Source organism: Plecotus auritus (genome assembly GCF_963455305.1).
Source record: "Plecotus auritus genome assembly, chromosome: 6".
Taxonomy (NCBI): Eukaryota; Metazoa; Chordata; class Mammalia; order Chiroptera; family Vespertilionidae; genus Plecotus; species Plecotus auritus.
The window spans coordinates 890,257-910,380 of record NC_137773.1 but is presented as its reverse complement, the minus strand read 5'-3'; the positions used below and the strand labels follow the sequence as shown (position 1 = coordinate 910,380).

General features: G+C 62.0%; 1 protein-coding gene across 3 annotated transcripts in view; it reads left to right on the top strand.

Moving 5' to 3' along the window:
* Positions 1–20,124, top strand: part of MAD1L1 (mitotic arrest deficient 1 like 1) — a 162,034-nt gene that overhangs the window by 119,662 nt on the left and 22,248 nt on the right. For all 3 annotated transcript variants that reach the window (XM_080676393.1, XM_080676392.1, XM_080676391.1), the window contains 2 exons: positions 3,066–3,154; positions 13,381–13,471. In XM_080676393.1, coding sequence (XP_080532519.1) covers positions 3,066–3,154; positions 13,381–13,471 — 180 coding nt within the window. The remainder of the gene's footprint in view (positions 1–3,065; positions 3,155–13,380; positions 13,472–20,124) is intronic.

Below are 20,124 nucleotides of genomic sequence, written 5' to 3'. Positions count from 1 at the left end.
GTCTGGGTGGCAGATCTGTCGGCTCTGCAGGGCGTGGCACCCCAGTGCCGTGCCTTCCCCTGGGTTAGGGGGCAGTTTCTTCTCCTGCATCTTCCTCTCCTTCACGGCAGCATGGCCTAGTGTGGGAGGGAGCCGAGAGCCACCGGCCTGGCTCTGGGGCTGGCCCGCCATTCCAGGGGCAGCGCCCTGCTGCGCCCGGGGTCTGGTCCCAGGACAGCGGGCCTCCGGCGGTCGCTGGGCACGGCCCCTCCCGGGGCATCTCCAGCCGCAGCCCCTTTCTCGCCTGCTGGTTTCTGGCCAAGTGAGCGCACGTTCAGGAGAGGAGGGGAAAGAAACCCTAGACACCTTCAGCCAACCACAGTGACAGGCCGCGACAGTGTGGCTGTCGTTCGCTAGAAGCTCTGCTGCTTCGGCAGCGCAGCGCACCACGCTCGCTCTCTCTAAGGCAGCGGCGGTCCCGGCCTGTGGGTTACCCTCCCCCCAGCCCTGGCTGCACGGCTGCAGGACAGGCCAGACGTCCTCGGATGCGTGTGCCTCACGGGGGAGAGGAACGGCTCATTTTCTGGTTTAAGACGCCCTGCACCCCTCACGGCACCTGTAAGGGAGCTGTCCTTCCTTGAGCCCCGTTTTCCTCAGGGGAGCCCTGCGGGGTCAGCCTGGGCATGGGGGTGGGGCGGGGCCGGACCAGGCGGCAGGTGAGTCCCTCCCTCCCCTTCCCTGGCTGCAGCCCCACACCCGCCCTGGGCCCCGCAAGTGCGAGGAAGGTGGCAGGCACGTCAGACTCGGGAAGCGAAGATCCCAGCGGCCTCACCGGCTGCATCGGGGACAGCACCCCGGGCAGCCGCACCTTCCACGCTTATGGGAGGCGTTCCGGACGGGAGGCCTGCGGCAGCCCTGGTCCTTGGCCCGTTCTCAGTCCTGGCCGTTCTCCCGTTCACGCTCCCGGCCTCAGCGCCCAGCTCCCAGGCTGCCCCTGCCGGGAGCCGTGCTGCCACGTCACGATCAGGTCCGAGTCCTCACCACGCGGCCGTCCTGTCCGGCCGCTGCCTCCCGGCTGCTGTGGGGCGCGGAGCCCCCTTGGTACTCGGAAGCCCGGGTCTGCCCTGCGCTCGCTCCCTGCGAGGGGACAGCCGCTGCGGCACCGTCTCCTGCCCATCTGTGGCAGGGCTTTCCTGTGCCCGCTGTGCCCAGGCACACGGGGCCGTTTCCCTGAGACCCAGCGGAGGCCCCTCGGCCAAGGGACCTGGGGGGGCCGTTTCCCTGAGACCCAGCGGAGGCCCCTCGGCCAGGGGACCTGGGGGGGCCGTTTCCCTGAGACCCAGCGGAGGCCCCTCGGCCAGGGGACCTGGGGGGGCTGTTTCCCTGAGACCCAGCGGAGGCCCCTCGGCCAGGGGACCTGGGGGGGCCGTTTCCCTGAGACCCAGCGGAGGCCCCTCAGCCAGGGGACCTGGGGGGGCCGTTTCCCTGAGACCCAGCGGAGGCCCCTCGGCCAGGGGACCTGGGGGGGCCGTTTCCCTGAGACCCAGCGGAGGCCCCTCGGCCAGGGGACCTGGGGGGGCCGTTTCTGCGCAGGAACTTTCAGATCCGCCACAGCCTCCCCAGCACAGGCCCCACCGGCCTCCCCCGCCTCACCGCCCCTGGAGACCCCGGGCAAGCCCTGTGGCTGGGGAGACCCCTGTCAGTGCTCAGCTCTCGGGCCTTCCCCGCTCATGGCTCCACAGAGCTGTGCCCGCCCTCCCCACTCCAGGCAGTGCCTCTGGAGGCGCCGAGAGGACTGGGTTAACCCTCTGGTCCTGTGGGAAGCAGGTGGGTGCCTCCTTCACAGGCAGGAGGACGCTCCCAGCTGCTGAGGGAGCTGTGCCCCCCAGCGCCTGTGACCAGTGGGGGAGCAGGGGCCGCAGAGGGGCCGTGAGGATGAGCCCGGCTGGCCCAGGGCCTCAGTTGCTGAGGGCTCACTTGTCTGAGGGCTCACTTGTCTGAGGGCTCACTTGTCTGAGGGCTCACTTGTCTGGCGCTCCTGGGGGCCCCGGGAGGCCCTCCCTCCCCGTGTCATGCAGCTGCCAGCAGCTCCCGGCAGCGGTCTAAGCAGCAGCCGCTCCCCTGGCACTCAGTTCGTTTGGAGCAGGCACTGCGGGTAATTATGCCTCTTCGCTTAGGAGAGGAGCCGAGAGAGGAATGTCAATCTGGGCATTAGCTTTGGAGCTGGGAAGGGGGCGGGCCGGGCCCTCCCTCCTGGAGATGTGGTTTGGAAGGAAGGAAGCGGGGCGGTCAGGGCACCGCTGGGAGAGGGCTCTGCCCAGCAGCAGGCCCAGGGCCCCTCCCACTCCCGCCCCGCCGCCTTGTGCCCGGCGGGCGCCGTCCTTCCACTGGGTGGTGGATGGTCCTAGGACAGGGCTCCCGGCCTCCGTCGTTCAGTGGGGCCTCTCAGCAGATGCAATCAGTTAGTCCTGTGTGTGTGTTTAAAGCAGCTCCATGAGGATCTTTCTCAGTGAAGTGTGAACGGGTGGTGGCAGGCTGCAGGGTTAATGCATTTGTCTTCCTGTCGCCCTGCGCTGGCTGACAGCACGTGAGCCAGCGCACATGGCCGGGGGCGCCGCTCCAACGGGCCGGCTGAGGGCACCCCCTGCCCCGTTCCCACGATCCAGCTGCTCACCCGGTCGCCCACCGAACCGTCCTCATGCTCAGCTCGCAGCAGCCTCTGTAAACCCTACTGGGTTTCCTCCTTTTTTAAAAAAAATATACTTTATTGATGTTTCTACAGAGAGGAAGGGAGAGGGATAGAGAGTTAGAAACACCGATCAGCTGCCTCCTGCACACCTCCCACTGGGGATGTGCCCGCAACCAAGGTACATGCCCTTGACCGGAATCGAACCTGGGACCCTTCAGTCCACAGGCTGACCTCTATCCACTGAGCCACACCCGTTAGGGCAGGGTTCCCTCCTTTTACATACGGACGTCGTTAAGGAGTTTTTTAAATTGGTGACTAGGAAGTGGACGCTTCCAGAGCCTCTCTGTCTGGAGGGTCGCCCGCGCGGTCCCGCCTGACCCTGTGCTGTTTCCCGCAGCTGGAGATGGAGCTGAAGGTGCTGCAGGCCCAGGCGGGCCCCGCCGAGCAGAGCGTCCTGCTGTCCCGGGAGGAGGCGAGCGAGCTCAGGTACGTCCCGCCCGCCCGCTCCCCGTCCCACCGCCCGGGGACACTGTCTGCTCCAGCCCCTGCCCTGCACTCAGCTCCTCTGCACAGACGCGCCCACGGGAGGCCTTTCCCGCCTTCCTCAGCCTGGCGCTGGCCGGGCGTCTCCGTGCCCCGGGCTCAGAGAGCTGGGCTCCTGCCGCCCTGCCCTCGGGGCCTGTCTGGCCAGCAGAACCCTCTGCCTCGTGCGGCCTCCAGGGCGGCGGGTCTGCGCTCCGGTTCCAAGGAGACGCGCCCGCAGAGCAGCAGCCCACCCAGACGCGCTCCTGCGAGGCGCTCCCCTGTGCATGGCCACGGACACCGTCCGCTTCTCCCGGCCCCTCCACACCCGCGTGTCAGGAGGAGGCGCTGCAGTCCTTCCCGGCCCCTTCCCCGCCTGGACCCGCAGCTCGCCCTTAGGAAGGCTTTCCGGAGGCCGTGCTGACCGCCTGCTCCTGGCTCCTTGGGTCCCCAGTGGCCGATGGGCACGTTGACACTGTCCCCAGACTCTCTGGGTGCAGAGTGCAGAATAAGCACAGCCCTGGCCAGCGCTCAGTGGTTAGAGCGCCAGCCCTCGGCCCGAAGGGTCATAGGTCCGATTGCCGGTCATGGGCACGTGCCTGAGCTTCAGGTTCAACCCCCGGCCCCAGTCGGCAGGGGTGGTGCCTCCTCCCAGGAGCCGCCTGGGAGCCTGGGCCGCTGCCCACTCCGACAGTCGCGTCTGCGTGGACCTGAGCGCGGCCAGTCGTGCGTCCAGCGAGTGTGGGCTGGCACGCTTTGGACTTAGTCATCTTTGCTTACTTTGTAAAACCTGAGATAAAGGCTTTGTCATCAACATCTCGACGGGCTGGGTGGAGAATCAGCTGTGGGAAGCGACTGGCTCCTTAACGGAAATGAGGTGCGTCTGTGGACACGCTCCGCCAGGAGGAGCCGTGCCCCTCCTTCCTGGCCAGGTTCACCCCTGCGCCCCGTTCATGTCTCCACGTCCGTCTCGTCCAAAACCGCCGGGTGCCCGGCTTCCAGCACCTTCTTCACAGAGTCCCCGCTCTGGGCCAGCCTCTGAGGCGGCTGCCCCGCCCCCTCTGCATGTTGAAGAAGGCCCCGCCCATCACGGAAAACGCCTCTGTGTCCCGTCACCAGTGACGATGGCTGTGGGCCCAGCGCCCTCGGGCCAGTCCAGGCTGTGTGCTGTGTCTTTCCTGCAAAGCCACATGGGGCATGAGAGGCAGCCTTTCTGGTTTGGGGGAGTGGGCTGGGGGAGGGGCGCTGACACACCCTGAGGAGGGTGCCCCCACAGCCCAGCCTTCCTGCTCCATCCCCCCTCCTATGCTGTGTGGGGGCCTCGGGCCTTCATGCCACCCCTCCTCCTGCTGCTGCCGCCTCGTGTGGGGAGAGGTTCTGGAAGGACACACAGGTGGTGCCATTGCCGTGCACACCCACACACACGTACACATGCACACACGTGCACACGCGCATGCACACACATGCACACGGATCTGTGTAGAAGTTGCGTTGGCTGTATAACTCACTCAGTGCACGGGTCTGTCCCAGGCACATGTACACACGAAACCGCTCCTTTCGGGACGAGCAGGGACCGAAGACAAGGGCAGCACCGAGGCCTCAGCTGGAGCAGACCGGCTCTGCCGCTCCTGCTGCCGGGAGCCGCCCTCCCAGGCCCGAGCGGTGGCTGCGCTTTAGTAAACGGGTCGATGCACTGACAACCCGAGCGGGGCCCGGCTGACCCAGGTCCCTCCGCCAGGAGCCACGGGGCAGCCTCCGTCAGCAGGCCCAGGGACAGCCCCGCCTGAGGGGCCGCCGGCCGGGAGGCTCGGGGACGCGGACCTCAGTGTGGGGCCCAGAGGGACTGGGGCACACAGCCTCTCCTCAGGCCCAGCGCCAGGAGTCACGGCCGAGAACCAGGACAGCCGTCACTGGCACAGTCACCTGACAAGGACGTTAGAGCAGGCGTTGTAAAATGGCTTCAGTAAAGTGTGCATCCTTGTCAACAAATGGAGAAGTGTAAACCTCAGCAGAAGAATGGAAAGTGTTTTTCAAGGATCAAACAGTGCGGACCTGGACGGACGGTAACCGGGGTAGGAGCTCGCTGGCTGGCGCAGCAGCAGGTCCCAGGGCAGAGGCGTGACTCAGGCAGGCCGGGAGCAGTCACTGTCAGCGGGGAGGCCGACTGGGAAGGAGCAGCGAGGACAGCGACGCAGGGGACAGAGCCAGGCGGCCTTCCTGGTGGGGTCCCGGTGGGGGAGGGGAGGTGGGCGGGCACAACCCCCGATGGGCGGCGGGCACACCCCAGGAGCCGGGAAGCTGGGGGACCCCCCACTAGAAAACCACGGAAGTCCACACGTGGCACCTGCCAGTTAGTCCTCTGAGTCGGAGACGCAGGGAACACCCTGACAGGAGCGAGGGAGCGTCACTGAGCGACAGCGATGCCATCTCATCCGGAACCGCAAGGCCAGGATGCAGCGCACACACATACCAGGTTCCGAGGGGAGAGCTGTCAGCGGCGCGCGAGGAAGCGTCCTTCTGGGATGGAGGGAAGTCGGTTGTCAGATCAAGGAAACCACGACCGTTTGTCACCCGCAGAGCCGAGCGCAGGGCTGAGGAGCTGGCCCAGGGGAGGGTTGGCGTTTCCCGTGGAGGCGATGTAAGGGACAGTGGACGACTGCTCTTCACCTGTGTCTCACACGCGGGCTGAGCACCTGTGAGGTCGCGGACCGTGCTCAGTGCGCAGAGGAAGCGCGGGGCCTGCGGGGACCGCCCGCCTGCTGAGGGCTCTGCTTGCTGTGGGCGCTGTGCCAGCAGCCGCTGTGACGTGGAGCCGGCTGCGTGGCTTCAGCGCCCACGCTCGGCGAGGGTCGGGCGCCACTCCGAGGCCGCGTGTAAGCCTGTGTGGAGGTTGGGGAGGCGGGTGGGGTCAGAACGAGAGGTTTCGGTTCCTCTGTGTCCTCCATGTCGGCCCTGGGGGTGCCGGTCTCGTCTTGGCATCGCCTATTTCCCGCGGCAGCCAACGCTGGCCTCTGCTGGCGGCTCGGTCCTCTGCGCATCCTCCTTGTGCGGCCCTTCAGATCTGTCACCAGCTCCTTCTTCCTTTTGACTTTGGCAAGTTCTTTATGTTCTTGGCATTTCCACTTGCCAGTCTGGTCAGCACTTACTGGCCCTCAGTCCCCAGCTTCTCTTTTCCTCTTATCAGTGTCTTTAATGCAACAGAAGTTCCTAGTTTTGGTCAAGTCCAATTAATCATTTCAATGGGACACCTTTTTTTAGATGACGAGTCAGAAAACTCCTTGCCTGACCCTAAGTATGAAAGATTTTCGCCTGTGTTTTTTCTGAAAGTTTTAGTTTCACATTTTACATTTAAGTCTCTAATCCAACAAAAAGAAGAAATAAAAGGCATCCAAATTGGAAAGGAGGAAGTAAAACTCTCATTATTCACAGATGACATGATATTGTCCATAGAAAACCCTAAAGACTCCACCAAAAACCTACTAGATTTAACAAATGAATTTGGCAATGTGGCAGGATACAAAATCAACACCCAAAAATCAATGGCTTTTTTATACACCAATAATGAATTGTCAGAAAGAGAAACTAAACAAACAAACCTGTTTACCATTGCAACAACAAAAAAATAAGATACTTAGACATAAACTTAACCAAGGAGTCAAAGACCTGTACTTGGAAAACGACAGGATGTTGAAAAAGGAGATAGAAGAAGATCTACACAAGTGGAAGAACATACCGTGTTCATGGATTGGTAGAATCAGCATCATTAAAATGTCCCTACCATCCAAGGCAATCTACAGAGTCAGTGCACTCCCCATTAAAACACCGACAGCATATTTCACAGACCTAGAACGAACCCTCCAAAAACACATACAGAATAAAACAAGACCCCGAATAGCTGCAGCAATCCCGAGAAAGAAGGATCTCTTGCCCTCTGAGCCGGCATGGAGGGGCCTGGAGAGTATCATGCTAAGTGAAGTAAGTCGGTCAGAGAAAGACAAGCATCACATGATCTCAGATGTGGAATCCAGTTAACACAATAAACTGATGAATGAAGTGGATCCAGAGACGTGGAAGCAGGGAACAGAGTGCGGAATCTCGGAGGGAAGGCGGGGGTGGGGGTGGGATGGGAAATGATCAACCAGAGAACTTGTATGTGTGTCTGCATAACCCATGGACACGGACAGCAGGGTGGTGAAGCCTGGGGGAGAGGGGGCGGCGGGGGCGGGCTGGAGGGGGTCCATAGGGGAAAGAGGGGGACATATGTAATCGTTACGACAACAAAGAATTACTAAAAAAGTAATAAATAAATCCTAACTCCACGTCAGGTAAGTTTTGTGTGAGATGTGAGGTTTAGGTCAAGGTTTATTTTGTCTTGTTTTTTGCCTGAAGATGTTGGATGGCTCCGCACTGGGTAGGTAAAGGCTGCGTCCTCCGTGACCCCGTGCCTTTGTCACAGTGAGTCGGTGTGTTCCTGTTCCGGGCTCTGATTGGCTGTCTTGACCCGGGCGCATCCCCTCACCTCTGTCTCCATCTCTGCAACCTGTGATCAGTTCCAGCACCCGTCAGTGTGATTCCTCCAGTTCCGTTCCTGCTCCTCAGGGCTGCTTGGCCAAGCTCATCCTCCTGGCTTCCCCTGTGAACGCTGACTCGGCACCGGTGCCGGCTGTGGTGACCTGGCCGCAGTCGGGAGGAGCTGCAGCCCCGGGGTCCCAGTCCACACACGTGGCCCTCCCTGGCTCAGGCCTGATTTTTCCTCGGCGTTTTACTCAGGCACGGACCCTGTTGTTTGGGCAGATTCATCCCTCAGGGTGTCGTCTTGTATCCACTGTAAGGCTGCTTCGTTGTGGTTTACTATTGCACCTTATCCTATCTAGTGAAGAGGGAATATGCAGATTGACCGTCACACCATAACAAGCTGTCTGCGCCCACAGCGGAGGCGGGGATCCCATAACAAGATGTCTGTGCCCACAGCGGAGGCCAAGTTTCCGTAAAGAGCCTTAACAAGCAATCAGCAGGGACCTGAGGCTGCTTGGCGCTGGGCCGGGGCAGGGTCCTGAGGCTGTGCCCCCGCCCCCCGCCACCCGGCAGGGCTTGACGGGAGTGGGGCCAACCGGGTATGGATCTAGCCCAATGGGGGGTGGGGCCGGCTGGGTCTGGGTCTCACGCGATTTCGAGGCACACGTGGGTGGGCGGAGATTTGACTCTGGGTCCCATGGCGTGCCCCAGACTCTGACAGGAGGAAGATTTTCATATACAATTTACTACTTTTCTCCCATCTCTGACACTTCTGTATAGAGAAAGGGCAAATATCAATATTAAAATATTTCTTCTAATTCCCTTTTAATGTGCATGAATTTCATGCACCAGGTCACTAGTCACTGTATAGAAGGGATTGGAGGAATCACAGTACCCGATATCGAGTTATACTACAAAGCCATCGTACTCAAAACAGCCTGGTACTGGCACAAAAACAGGCATATAGATCAGTGGAACAGAACAGAGAACCCAGAAATCGACCCAAGCCATTGTGCTCAATTAATATTTGACAGAGGAGGCAAGAGCGTACAGCGGGGTAAGGACAGTCTCTTCAGTAAATGGTGCTGGGAAAATTGGACAGATACGTGCAAAAGAATGACACTAGACCACCAAATTGCACCATACACAAAAGTAAACTCACAATGCATGAAAGACTTAAATGTACGTCATGAAACCATAAAAATCCTAAAAGAAACCACAGGCAGCAAAATCTCAGACATCTCTCATAGCAGTCTGTTTACAGATACATCTCCTAGGGCAAAGGGAACTAAGGAGAAAATAAACAGATGTGACGACCTCAAAATACAAAGCTTCTGCCCAGCAAAAGAAGCCACCGACAAGACGAAAAGGGAGCCCCCTGCTGGGAGAACATAGTTGGCACTAACACACCTGATAAAGGGTTAATAGCCACAACATATAAGGAACTCATACAGCTTAACGAAAGAAAGACAGTTTCATTCAAAATGGGCAAAGGACCCAAATAGACACTTTTCCAAAGAGGATATAGAGAAGGCCAAGTGACATATGACAAAATGCTTTAAGTCACTGATCATCCGAGAGACGCAAATCAAAATGACAATGAGTTAACATCTCACACCTGTCAGAATGGCTACCATCCACAAATCAACAAACAACAAGGGCTGGCGAGGATGCGGAGAAAAGGGAACCCTCGTGCACTGCTGGTCGGAATGCAGGCTGGTGCAGCCACTGTGGAGAACAGTATGGAGTTTCCTCAGGAAATTAAATATGGAACTGCCATCTGACCCAGTGATCCCACTTCTAGGAATATATCCTCCAAAGAAACCCGAAACACCCGTCAGAAAGGATGTATGCACCCTATGTTCATAGCAGCACTGTTTACAACCACGAAGGTCTGGGAGCAGCCCAAGTGCGGGCCCTGTCACCTGGCACATCCATCCCTCAGGGTGTCGTCTTGTACCCACTGTAAGGCCGCTTTATTGTGGCTCACCATTGCACCTTATCGTTACATAGAAGGGAGCAGTGGCCCGGTGCGCAAAATTCGTGCACATTGAAAGGGAATTAGAGGAAATATTTTAATATTGCTATTTGCCCTTTCTCTATAATACAAGTGTCAGAAATGAAAAAAAGTAGTAAAATGTATATGAAAATCTTCCTCCTGTCAGAGTCTGGAGCACGCCGTGGGACCCAGAGTCAAGTCCCCGCCCATCCATGTGCGCCTTGAAATCGCGCGAGACCCAGACCTGACCGGTCCCACCCCCATTGGGCGAGATCTAGACACGGCTGGCCCCACCCCTGTCAAGCCCTGCCGGGCGGGGTGGGGAGGCACAGCCTCAGGTCCTCTGGCGCAGCCTCAGGTCCCCAGGCCCAGCCCTGGGGTGGGGGGTGTGGCCTGAGGTACCCCATAAAGCCCCACTGGGCTGAGGGGCGCAGCCTCAGGTCCCCCGCCCCGGTGCCACGCAGCCTAAGGTCACTTGTTGATCACTTGTTACGGGAACCCTGCCTCCACTGTGGGTGCAGCCATCTTGTGCTGGTGTGAGGGTTAATTTGCATATTACCTCTTCATTATACAGGAGGATTGGGTTTTTTATTTTTTTAAGTATATTTTTATTGACTTCAAAGAGGAAGGGAGAGGAAGAGAGAAACATCAATGACAAGACAGAATCATGGACCGGCTGCCTCCTGCATGCCCTACACTGGGGATCGAGCCCACAACCGGGGCATGTGCACTGACTGGGAATCGAACTGTGACCTCCTGGTTCATAGGTCGATGCTCAACCACTGAGCCATGCCGGCTGGGCAGGAATTGGTTTTTTTTTAGTTGTTCACCTTGTATCCAGTTTCCTGAGGGTTTTCAGTCTTTATTTTTGGTTGATTCCTTGCCGTGTTCCAAGTAGGTGCCCTGTTGTCTGTGGCTTGGTCAGGCTTACTGACACAAGCCTCCAGTGGGACCTGACCTTCCAGGCTTTGTGGTCACCAACTGACTGCCTCTGTTTTGTTCTCTGAGCGGGCGCCCTGCGCTGGCGATGACCTCAGGCGCGGGATGCAGGGGAGGGCGGGCTCGGCCAGGCGCCTGGTGGGGGCCACGCGGGCTCCCCCTGAGCGTGATGTTTGCGGGAGGTGTGCTGGGCGCCTGGGTCGCGATGTACAGGTTCCCGTCTCCTCTCCTTGACCCTGAGCGCAGGTTGAGTTTCCTGAGGCCCTGCTTTTCCTTGACGTGAGTGGTAGGTCCCGTGTTTGCCCTTTAGACTTGCCGTACGGTCAGCGACGTTGGTGTACTTGTCGGAGCTGCGTAGTTGACACCCCGAGACAAACCCTCCTGGTTGCTATGTATTGGTCTTTGTGTGTATCGGGACTCAGCCTGCCGATGTCTTGTTGACTCTGCGGCCGTGTTCGTGGGGGATGTCGGGCCGCGGTTCCCCTTGATCGCGCTGTCCTTGTCTGGTTCGTGTCCGCGTAGTGCGGCCTCCTAGGGACTCGGAGTGGCCCTCTCCCTCCCGTGTCCTGGAGAGCTCGGCTTTGAGGAGCAGATGCAGTGGGGCTGTGGTCTGTGCGCTGACCCTGCACGTGGGTCACACACACACACACACACACACACACACACACACACCCGGGGCAGGTCTGACCGGCCCTGCAGCCGCCTGTGCATGGTCCTGACGCAGCCCCTGCTCAGCAGAACGGTGTGGACTTCCAACAGCGGCCGCAGGGTGCGGGGAGCCCTGCACTCCGCTTCCTTCTCTCGGGTTCACACCTCACGTGACGGGCACCCCTGTCATTGGGTGCCTCCGAGTCACCTGCAGGCTCGCTTGTTCACCCAACACGGCCGGCCCAGGGCACCGGGGGTCCCTGTGCCTCGTCTCTGCGTCCGGTGCCCTGTGCCCCTCAGACTCTGTCTCCCCGACACCGTAGCACTGGCCCTTCTGCCGGCCTGCTGTCTCCTGCGACACCGAGGGTCTGGGGGGCAGAGGCAACCCCGTGTGAGTGCCTTCTTGTCACACCAGACCCCCAGTTCCCTCCTCAGTTCGGCTCCTAAGCTCACATTTCACTGTCGGCAGCGGGGCCAGCCGCTCTTCAGCACGTTGCTCAGCCTCCTCGGCACGTAGGCGTCCGCGGTGCCCAAGGTCCGCCACCGTGCGGTCCCAGCCACTCCTCTCCTTTCCAGAAACACGCCCTTCCCTCGAGCCCCGCCCCCCAGATCCCTTACCTCCTGTTTCCAGCTCACCGGGCCACCCTCAGGACCTCGCCGAACGATTACCTTCCAAATGCCGCTCCGAACCACTCTCCGGGTTAGGGCTTCGACACAGGGCGAGGGGCAGGCATTCAGTCCGCGCAGGACCCTCCTGTGAGTGCCCGAGCTGGGGTCACCTCCATGCCCAGTCCCTGTCGAGGACTTCGATGGTCGTTTAAGGCCGTGGCCACTGATGTCTGCAGGAAGCCTGCCATGCTCGGCGCTGGACACGCAGAGTGGCTGGCGACCGAGAGGACAGAGGTGACAGCGTGGCATGGCCAAGCTCTGAGCGTGGGCAGTCAGCAGGCGCGGGGGGTGGGGGGTCCAGGACCCTTGGGAGATGGGCCTGCACTGCCTCAGCTCCCGCCCCGCCCTCCCCCCCAGCCCCAGGCAGCTCCCACGGCACCTGTCCCCCAGTCACTCTTCTCTCAGGGTCCCGGCTGTGGCATGTTCCTTACAGGTGCTCTAGGCAAGAGAGCAACCGCCTCTTCCAGCGGATTTCTACACACTCACATGTGCGCACACATGCACGTGCACATGCACTCACGTGCACACAACCTCTCACAGCACATGTGCATGCACACGTGTAATGCACACACAACATGCACATGCAATCATGCATGTATGCACATACATGCACACTCGTGTGCATGCGCATTCATACATGTGTTCGAGCACACATGAGATACACACTCACATGCAAACATGTGTACACACATGCACACTTACACATGCGCTCTCTCTCATTTAGTCGTTCTCCTGCCCTCCCCTCTCCTTCGGCCAGGTTCCAGGTGCCTGGAAAGGAGGACAGGCGGGAATGCCCGTGCGGGAGGCGCGGACGGGGTGGCTGGCCAGGGCTGCTCGCACGGCAGGGCGGACTGTGCCGCTTCATTACCCGCTGAGACACCGGTTGGAATCCAGCCCTCGAGGACATGCACTCACGAGCCTTCAGAATCCGAATCGCGTTTTCAAAAGGGCCTCAGAGGCACAGCGTGCCCGAGGGAGGGGGCCTCCTGGAGGTGACCCCACCCCGCACGGGGCGCCTCTGCTGGCCTCCGGGCCCAGAGGGAGGGCCCTCCCCACCGTCCCCACCGTCCCCAGAGCCTGTCTCTGCTGCTCGTCCCACAGGGTGCTCTCGTGTCTCCTCGTCACTTCCCGCCGCGCCTCCTCGTCGTTTCTGGGACAGTGTCCTCCGCAGGCCCCTCACCTGGGCTCCACCTGTCCCGCCTCCGCCCAGTGGGGTCCCCGGACTCCCTCCCCGTCAGGGTTTCTCCATCGGAACAGGCCGTGGTGGCACCGCCAGCCTCTGCCTGGGCCCTCTTACGGGGCTTTTAACGTCCTTTGTGGACGTCATAGTCTCACGTATGTGTACTTGGGAACAGAACCTGGGGTGTCTCTCGTGACCGCTCTCCCCCGAGGGCGGCGGTGTCACGGCCTCTCCCCGCAGGGTGAAGGTGGAGGAGCTGGAAGGGGAGCGCAGCCGCCTGGAGGAGGACAAGCGGAGGCTGGAGGCACAGCTGGAGCACCTCACCCTGCAGGTGAGCCCGTCCGGGAGCCGGGGCCCCCCGGGTCCCTGCCCCCACACCCCTCTTCTGGCTCAGACCTGCTCCCGTGCACGCACCGCCCGCTCACCGGGAGCATGTGTCCCCGGCCCCGAGAGGACACTTGCCCGCGGGCTGACCGGCCAGGCCGCAGCCTGTCCGTGCGTCTCGCCGCCAGGGGAGGGTCGGGTGTGGCGGGCCGAGCCCTGGCCCCGGCAGCGGGAGGTTGGCCTGCTGGTCACACCGTGCAGTTTCGCTGCTTCTGTCTTTGTCCCCGTGTGCATTGTCCTGTGGCGGGAGACCTGCAGGTTACCGCCACCCAGGTCTGGGCAGGCCCCCGATTTTTATCGTGACACCTACTCGGGGCAAACCCATCCCGTCTTCATGGCCAATTCCTGGAGGCGTGGGGGTGACAGCTGTGAGGGAGCCAGGCGCAGGGAGCGCGGCTGGGCTGTGCGCAGCGCCCAGCCTGTCAGCTCAGACTCCGGTGGGCCGCGGCCTCGCTGGGGAGCCGGCTGCTGGCAGGTGGAGCCCGGCGGCAGCGCGGTCAGAGGCGCTTGGGGGCGCGTTCCGGCTTTTCCATCCCGCAGCCTAGATCGCGGGCCGCCCCATCGGCCCAGTGAGTCCCGCTACCGTCGTCGTTTTCCTGCTCCGGACGCGGGCACTCCCGGCAGGGGCTGCGCAGGGCAGAGGGGCAGAGGCCAGCGCTCCGGTGGACGCGGTCTTTCTGGTGGTGGCAGGAGGACAAGGAAACCTCATGTCTGGCTCAGGGGCGGGTCCAGGAGGCGGGGATGGGCGTGCAGAGTGACGGGGGACGGGGCGGGGAGGAGAGGGCCTTCATAGCGGGTCCAGCCTCTGAGGCCGCAGGTGTGAGCTGGGACTCGGCCCCCGGCTGGTGGCCGCAGGCTGCCAGGGCTTTGCCCTCTGAGCCCCCAGTGTGTCCTTCATAAAGTCAGGGACGTGACGCCACACGTGCCCACCACGCCCGGCACACAGCAGATGCTTGGTAAACGCTCATGTCCATCTGTTGCCGCCTCTGCCTTTTCCATCAAGAGGACAAGACCTCGTCTCCTGCTCTGCCCGGGCCTGGGAGCAGCAGGAGAGCACGACGCCCTCCAGGTGCCTGGTCGCAGCTCTGCGGGCGGGAGCCCCTGCCCCTCTGCCCTGGCTGCACAACTGCAGTGGCCGTGGCCGTGGCCGTGGCCGGGGAGCCAGATGGGGAGGTGTGGAGGGGCCCCAGCGTCCAGCTCGCCTGGCGTGTCCGCCGAGTGTCAGCTGTGTGTCAGCCTGCTGCTCGAGTGTCCTGTGCGAGCCCCTCCCCCTCCCTCTGGAGGAGTCTTGGGGTTGGGCCGCTTCAAGGAAGATTGATTAAGCTCAGCTGCGGCTGCCGTAATTGGGAGCCTGAGCCTGGAGCGGGCTCGCTAGTCAGAGCTTCTGGGAATCCGTTCCCAGCTGGGCGGGAGAGAGCGGCGCTCCTGACGGCTCGGAGCAGGGTGCTCACGGGGGCCTGCGCCGGGCCTGGGGGCCTCCGCGTGCCTGTGGTGCAGCCTCCTGAGGTGCTGGCTCCCTGGGGTGACCTGCGTGCACCTCTGACATGGCTCGAGTCGGGCCTCCCGGCAGCCTTCAGGAAGATGGGGAACTCGGGGACCCCATTTAGAGGTGAGGAGGCTGAGGCCCACAGTTAGCCAACACTCCATTGACTAACTCAGACACCCCTTTTATTTATTTATCTAAATATATTTTTATTGATTTCAGAGAGGAAGGGAGAGAGAGAGACATCAATGATGAGAGAGAATCACTGATTGGCTGCCTCCTGCACACCCCCGACTGGGGATCGAGCCTGCAACCTGGGCATGTGCCCTGACCGGGAATCGATCCCGGAACCCTCAGTTCGCAGGCCAATGCCTTCCCACTGAGCAACACCGGCCAGGCCTCAGACACGCCTTTTTAGAGGCAGAATGGGGTTTGAACATGCCCTCAAAGACGCGTGAGCAAGTGCCGGGAGCCGTGGGCCGGAGGCAGCGGGGTCCTCGCTGTGCCTGCACCGGCTCGAGCAGCGGACTGTCTGTGAACGGAGGGAACAGTGGGGAGCGCGTGCCCTGCCCACCCCCACCCCCACCCCCCACCTGCACACCACCCCGCCTTCCCAGGCCTGTCCTCTGGCCCAGTGTCTTGGCCAGTGGCTTGGAGGGTGACCAGCCACGTTTCCCAGAACCAAGGGAATGGCTGCGACCCGCCCAGGAGAGTCAGGCCCCGTGTTCGGAGCACAGGCGACAGCTCCCAGCCAGGCCGCCTCCTACCGGGAGGGTGACATACGTGTTCCCCACATTGTGTTTCTTATGGGCACGATCGAGGACCGTCCAGGCCACAAGCTGCGGGAGCTTCTGAGGTGTCAGTGCAGAGGGCCAGGCGCCCCCCGCGGGCGAGGGTGCTCCGCCTGCACCCGGGCCTGTGTGTAGCATGAGGGTCTCCCCAGCGGCTCCTGAACACTCTCACGGCAGCACAGTGGAAGGTTTCACATGAACCCGTTTACCCACCATCCAACTCATCACAGACCCTCCTGTGGCCGCTTTGTGACTCCTTCTCCACCTCCCCCGTCCCCCTCTCTTCCCCCTCCCCCCCTCTCTCCCATCCCCCTCTCCTCACCTCTCCCCCATCCCCCGTCTCTCCCGCCCCCCTCTCTCCTATCCCCCTCTCTCCCTGTCCCCGTCTCTCCCATCCCCCTCCCTGTCCCCCTCTCTCCCATCCCCCTCTCTCCTCATCTCTCCCCCATCACCGTCTCTCCTGCCCCCCTCTCTCCCTGTCCCCCTCTCTCCCACACCCCTCTCTCTGTCCCCCTGTCATCCACCCCCCTCTCCCCCATCCACTTCTCTCCCCCGCACCCATCCACGCATCCTCTTTAACTTTTTTGATGCATCTTAAAGCAAATTGCAAACATCTGTGCCCTGCCCTGTCGGCACGCGTGTAATTAAGCAGAATTCATTCCAGGGTTGAGCCCAGCCTGGCCCCAGAGCTGCCAGCCACGCTGCTGGGCAGGAGGTGGGAGGTGGGTGGTGGGCGTGGGAGCCTGCGTGGCCGCCGTCCCGTGGAGGCCTGCCCGCCCCAGCCGGCCTGCTGGGCACTCAGGAGGGGCCCAGACTGCAGCCCCGCGACGTGTTACATAAATGCAGCTTCTGGGGAATGGAGTGGGCAGGAAATCGCTGGGTTCCCCGTGGGCGGAAAGCTCAGTGCCCGGCCCACTCCTGCCCCTGCGTCACCAGCAGGAAGCGCCGTCTAATCACAGACTCCACCTCCGCCGGGGGTGGGGGGGGCTTCACTGCTCCTCTCCCCTCAGCGCCCTCTCCTCATGGATGCTGAGGCCCAGCCCCCACTGGTCCTTCACCAGCCGCCGCCCAGGGCAAGCTCCTCAGCCTGTGAGCACCAGCTCTCCCACCACCACCTGCTCCCACCCGCCCCCACCCGCCCCCATCTGCCCCCACCTGTCTCCACCTATCCCCACCTGCTCCCACCTGCCACCATCTGCCCCCACCCGCCCCCACCTGTCCCCACCCATACCCCCCTGCCCCTACCCACCCGCATCTGTCCCCACCCGCCACCATCCGCCCCCACCTGTCTCCACCTGCCCCCACTTCCCACCTGCCCCCACCTGTCCCCACCTGTTCCCATCTGCTCCCATCTGCCCCCACCTGCTCCCATCTGCTCCCACCTGCCCCCACCTGTCCCCACCTGCTCCCATCTGCTCCCACCTGCCCCCACCTGCTCCCATCTGCCCCCACCTGCTCCCATCTGCCCCCACCTGCTCCCATCTGCCCCCACCTGCTCCCACCTGCCCCCACCTGCCCCCACCTGCTCCCATCTGCTCCCATCTGCCCCCACCTGCTCCCATCTGCTCCCACCTGCCCCCACTTGTCCCCACCCGTATCCCCCTGCCCCTACCCACCCGCATCTGTCCCCATCCACCACCATCCACCCCACCTGCCCCCATCTGCCCCACCTGTCCCCACCTGCCCCCACCTCCCATCTGTCCCCACCTGCCCCTACCTGCTCCCCACCTGCTCCCATCTGCCCCCACCTGTCTCCACCTGCTCCCACCTGCCCCCACCTGCCTCCACCTGCCCCCACCCGCTCCCACCTGCCCCCACCCGCTCCCACCTGCCCCCACCCGCTCCCTCCTGCCCCCACCTGCCCCCACCCGCTCCCACCTGCCCCCATCCGCCTACACACACCCCCTCCTGCCCCCACCTGCCAGGAGCCCTGAGCCCAAGCACCCTCGCCTCTGCTTCTCAGATCCCTGTAGGCTCCGATGGTCCCCGTGGATTGGCTTGGAGGGAACCGGCGGTGGTTTCCGTCCTGGCCCATCCTGACTGCTCACCCCTTTAACTCGGAGGGAACCTGCCTCCCCACCGTTCTGCTCCTCGTCCTTGTCTCCTGCTGTACTAGGGCAGCCTTTCCATCAGTCCGCGGGGTTCCCGCGGGGCGTGCCCTCACCCGTTCAGCCTGCTGCCATTGGTGAGGTGCAGCCGCCACCTCCTTTCTGCAGTCACCAACACGGCTGCTGAGTGTCCCCGACGTGGCTTTTCCAGTGTGCAAGTCTGCACAGCAAACGCCCAGAAGAGGACAGTGTGCGCCCACAGCCTGTGAGGGCCCCGTGCCCCGCCCTTGCCCACAGCGCCCTCGGGCTTTTAGGTTTTTCTGGTCCAGGAGGTGATCGGGCTCAGCGCAGTTCTAACCTCCGTCCCTTATCACACATGAGGGGAAGGACTTCTAGTGTGTTTACGTGTGTGGGCAGTCTGGCTTGTTGATTTCTTAGAGCTCTTTGTATGTTAAGGGGTTGGGCTCTGTTTATTTTAAGTTGTGAGTGTATTTTCCCAGCTCATCATTTGACCTTTGACTTCGCTTAAGGCATTTTTTTCCCTTTTTTACGTTCCAGTCCGTGACTGACTTGGAACCTGCCTGTGGCTTTGATGTTAGGGTCCGAATGCCCTCAGTCTGCTCTCTGAAGGCCCCTCCTCGTCACCCAGACCGCTGGTGGAAGCCTGTGTCCTCCTCACCAGGCCTGTGTGGCTCTGGGTCTGTTTTCGCGTGTCTCCGTGCGGCCCCGTTCTGGGTGGTTCTGATTGGAGCCTGCAGTGCTCCGTGTCCGATATGTCTGGTCCGCCCCCACGGGACTCTGCAGGGCTCCCTAGCAGCTCTGGACTATTCCATATGGGCTTCAGCGTCAACACATGTAGCTCCCCTCAGTTTGCAGTTTTGCTCGATTTCATAAAACGTGAAAATGGGCGTCAGGAAACAGACACCCTGGACGTTTGCTCTGCCTACCCGCCGTGTCACGTTGTACCTGCCCGCGTGCTGGGACCCTGCGTGCCGCTGGGACAGGTCACACGCATGCCCGCCTGCAGTCCCATGGCCATGGATTCTGGGCTCCACATGCAGGGTTGGCAGCCTACCTCCTGGTGCCCGGGCCTGGCTGCTGACGCCCTGAGGTGCACGCTCTGCACGGCTGTGTCCTGGCTGCTCCAGCCACCGAGGACCCGTGGGGGCTCGGCGTCCACCAGGGCCTGCCCCGGCCTGCCCGCTCCCCGGGCCTTTCCTCCTGAGTGCGGGATGTGAGACAGGACGCTTAATGAAGGACAAGGCCTGAGCCCCCGCCCGTGGCGCAGGCGGCTCATGTTTATTGACGCCGGGACTGAACCAGCCAGCGCGCTGATGTGCGTCTGTGGGAGACGTTCCACAGGCGCTGATTTCTTTGGGTTTTTATGAGGAGAGGGACGTGTCCTGCATATTAAGCCCCATCTCATCTCCCGGGCCCAGCGCCAGTGCCAGCGGCCTCATTGTGGCCTCAGACCCCGCCACTGGCCCAGCCCCCCACTTGCAGATGAGGCTGCAAGGCGTCCCCAGGGGCCACTGAGCGGCCCTTGGGGTCTCTCCCCTCGACTCTCGGGGGCCGGTGCAGCCCCTCTGCCGCTGGCTGGACTCAGACCCAAAAAGCACGAGGCACAGAGCGGTGCCACCGCCGGCACGGGCGCTGCTCCCCATGCCTCGGCCTCCACACAGCTTCCCGCACCGCCGCACCGGCCTCGGCCCTTAGACGCGGCTGTGGCGCCTCCTTACCTGCACGTGGTCCTCGCGAAGCATTCAGGCGTCCTCAAACGACGGCCCGCGGGCCACATGCGGCCCGCCGAGGACATTTATCTGGCCCGCCGGGGGCCGCTGCCTGTCCTGCTTAGCAGCCGACGCGTCCCGGGCCCGCAGTGCGCATAGGAATTTGTTCATAGTTTTTTTTTTAAACTATAGTCCGGCCCTCCAACGGTCTGAGGGACAGTGAACTGGCCCCCTGTTTAAGGAGTTTGAGGACCCCTGGTTTAGATGGACAGTTAGGGACTCGGCACTCCACCAACCCAGATGTCAGACGTGATGAAAAGTGGTGAGTTGTGGTCGTTTCTAGGCAAGGACCCTGGGGCTCAGCTCTTCCGGTCCCTGCAGGGGTGCCCGGACTATGCCCGCCCGCTCTGCCCCTCCGTGAGGCAGCCCCCCATGAACAGCTCTGCCCCCACTGTGCGGCACCACGCTAACGAGGGGTGCAGTGGAGGGCGAGGGCGCCAGGGCCCAGCCTGCATGAGCTTGTGTTCTGTGGGGAGACGGGAATGGAC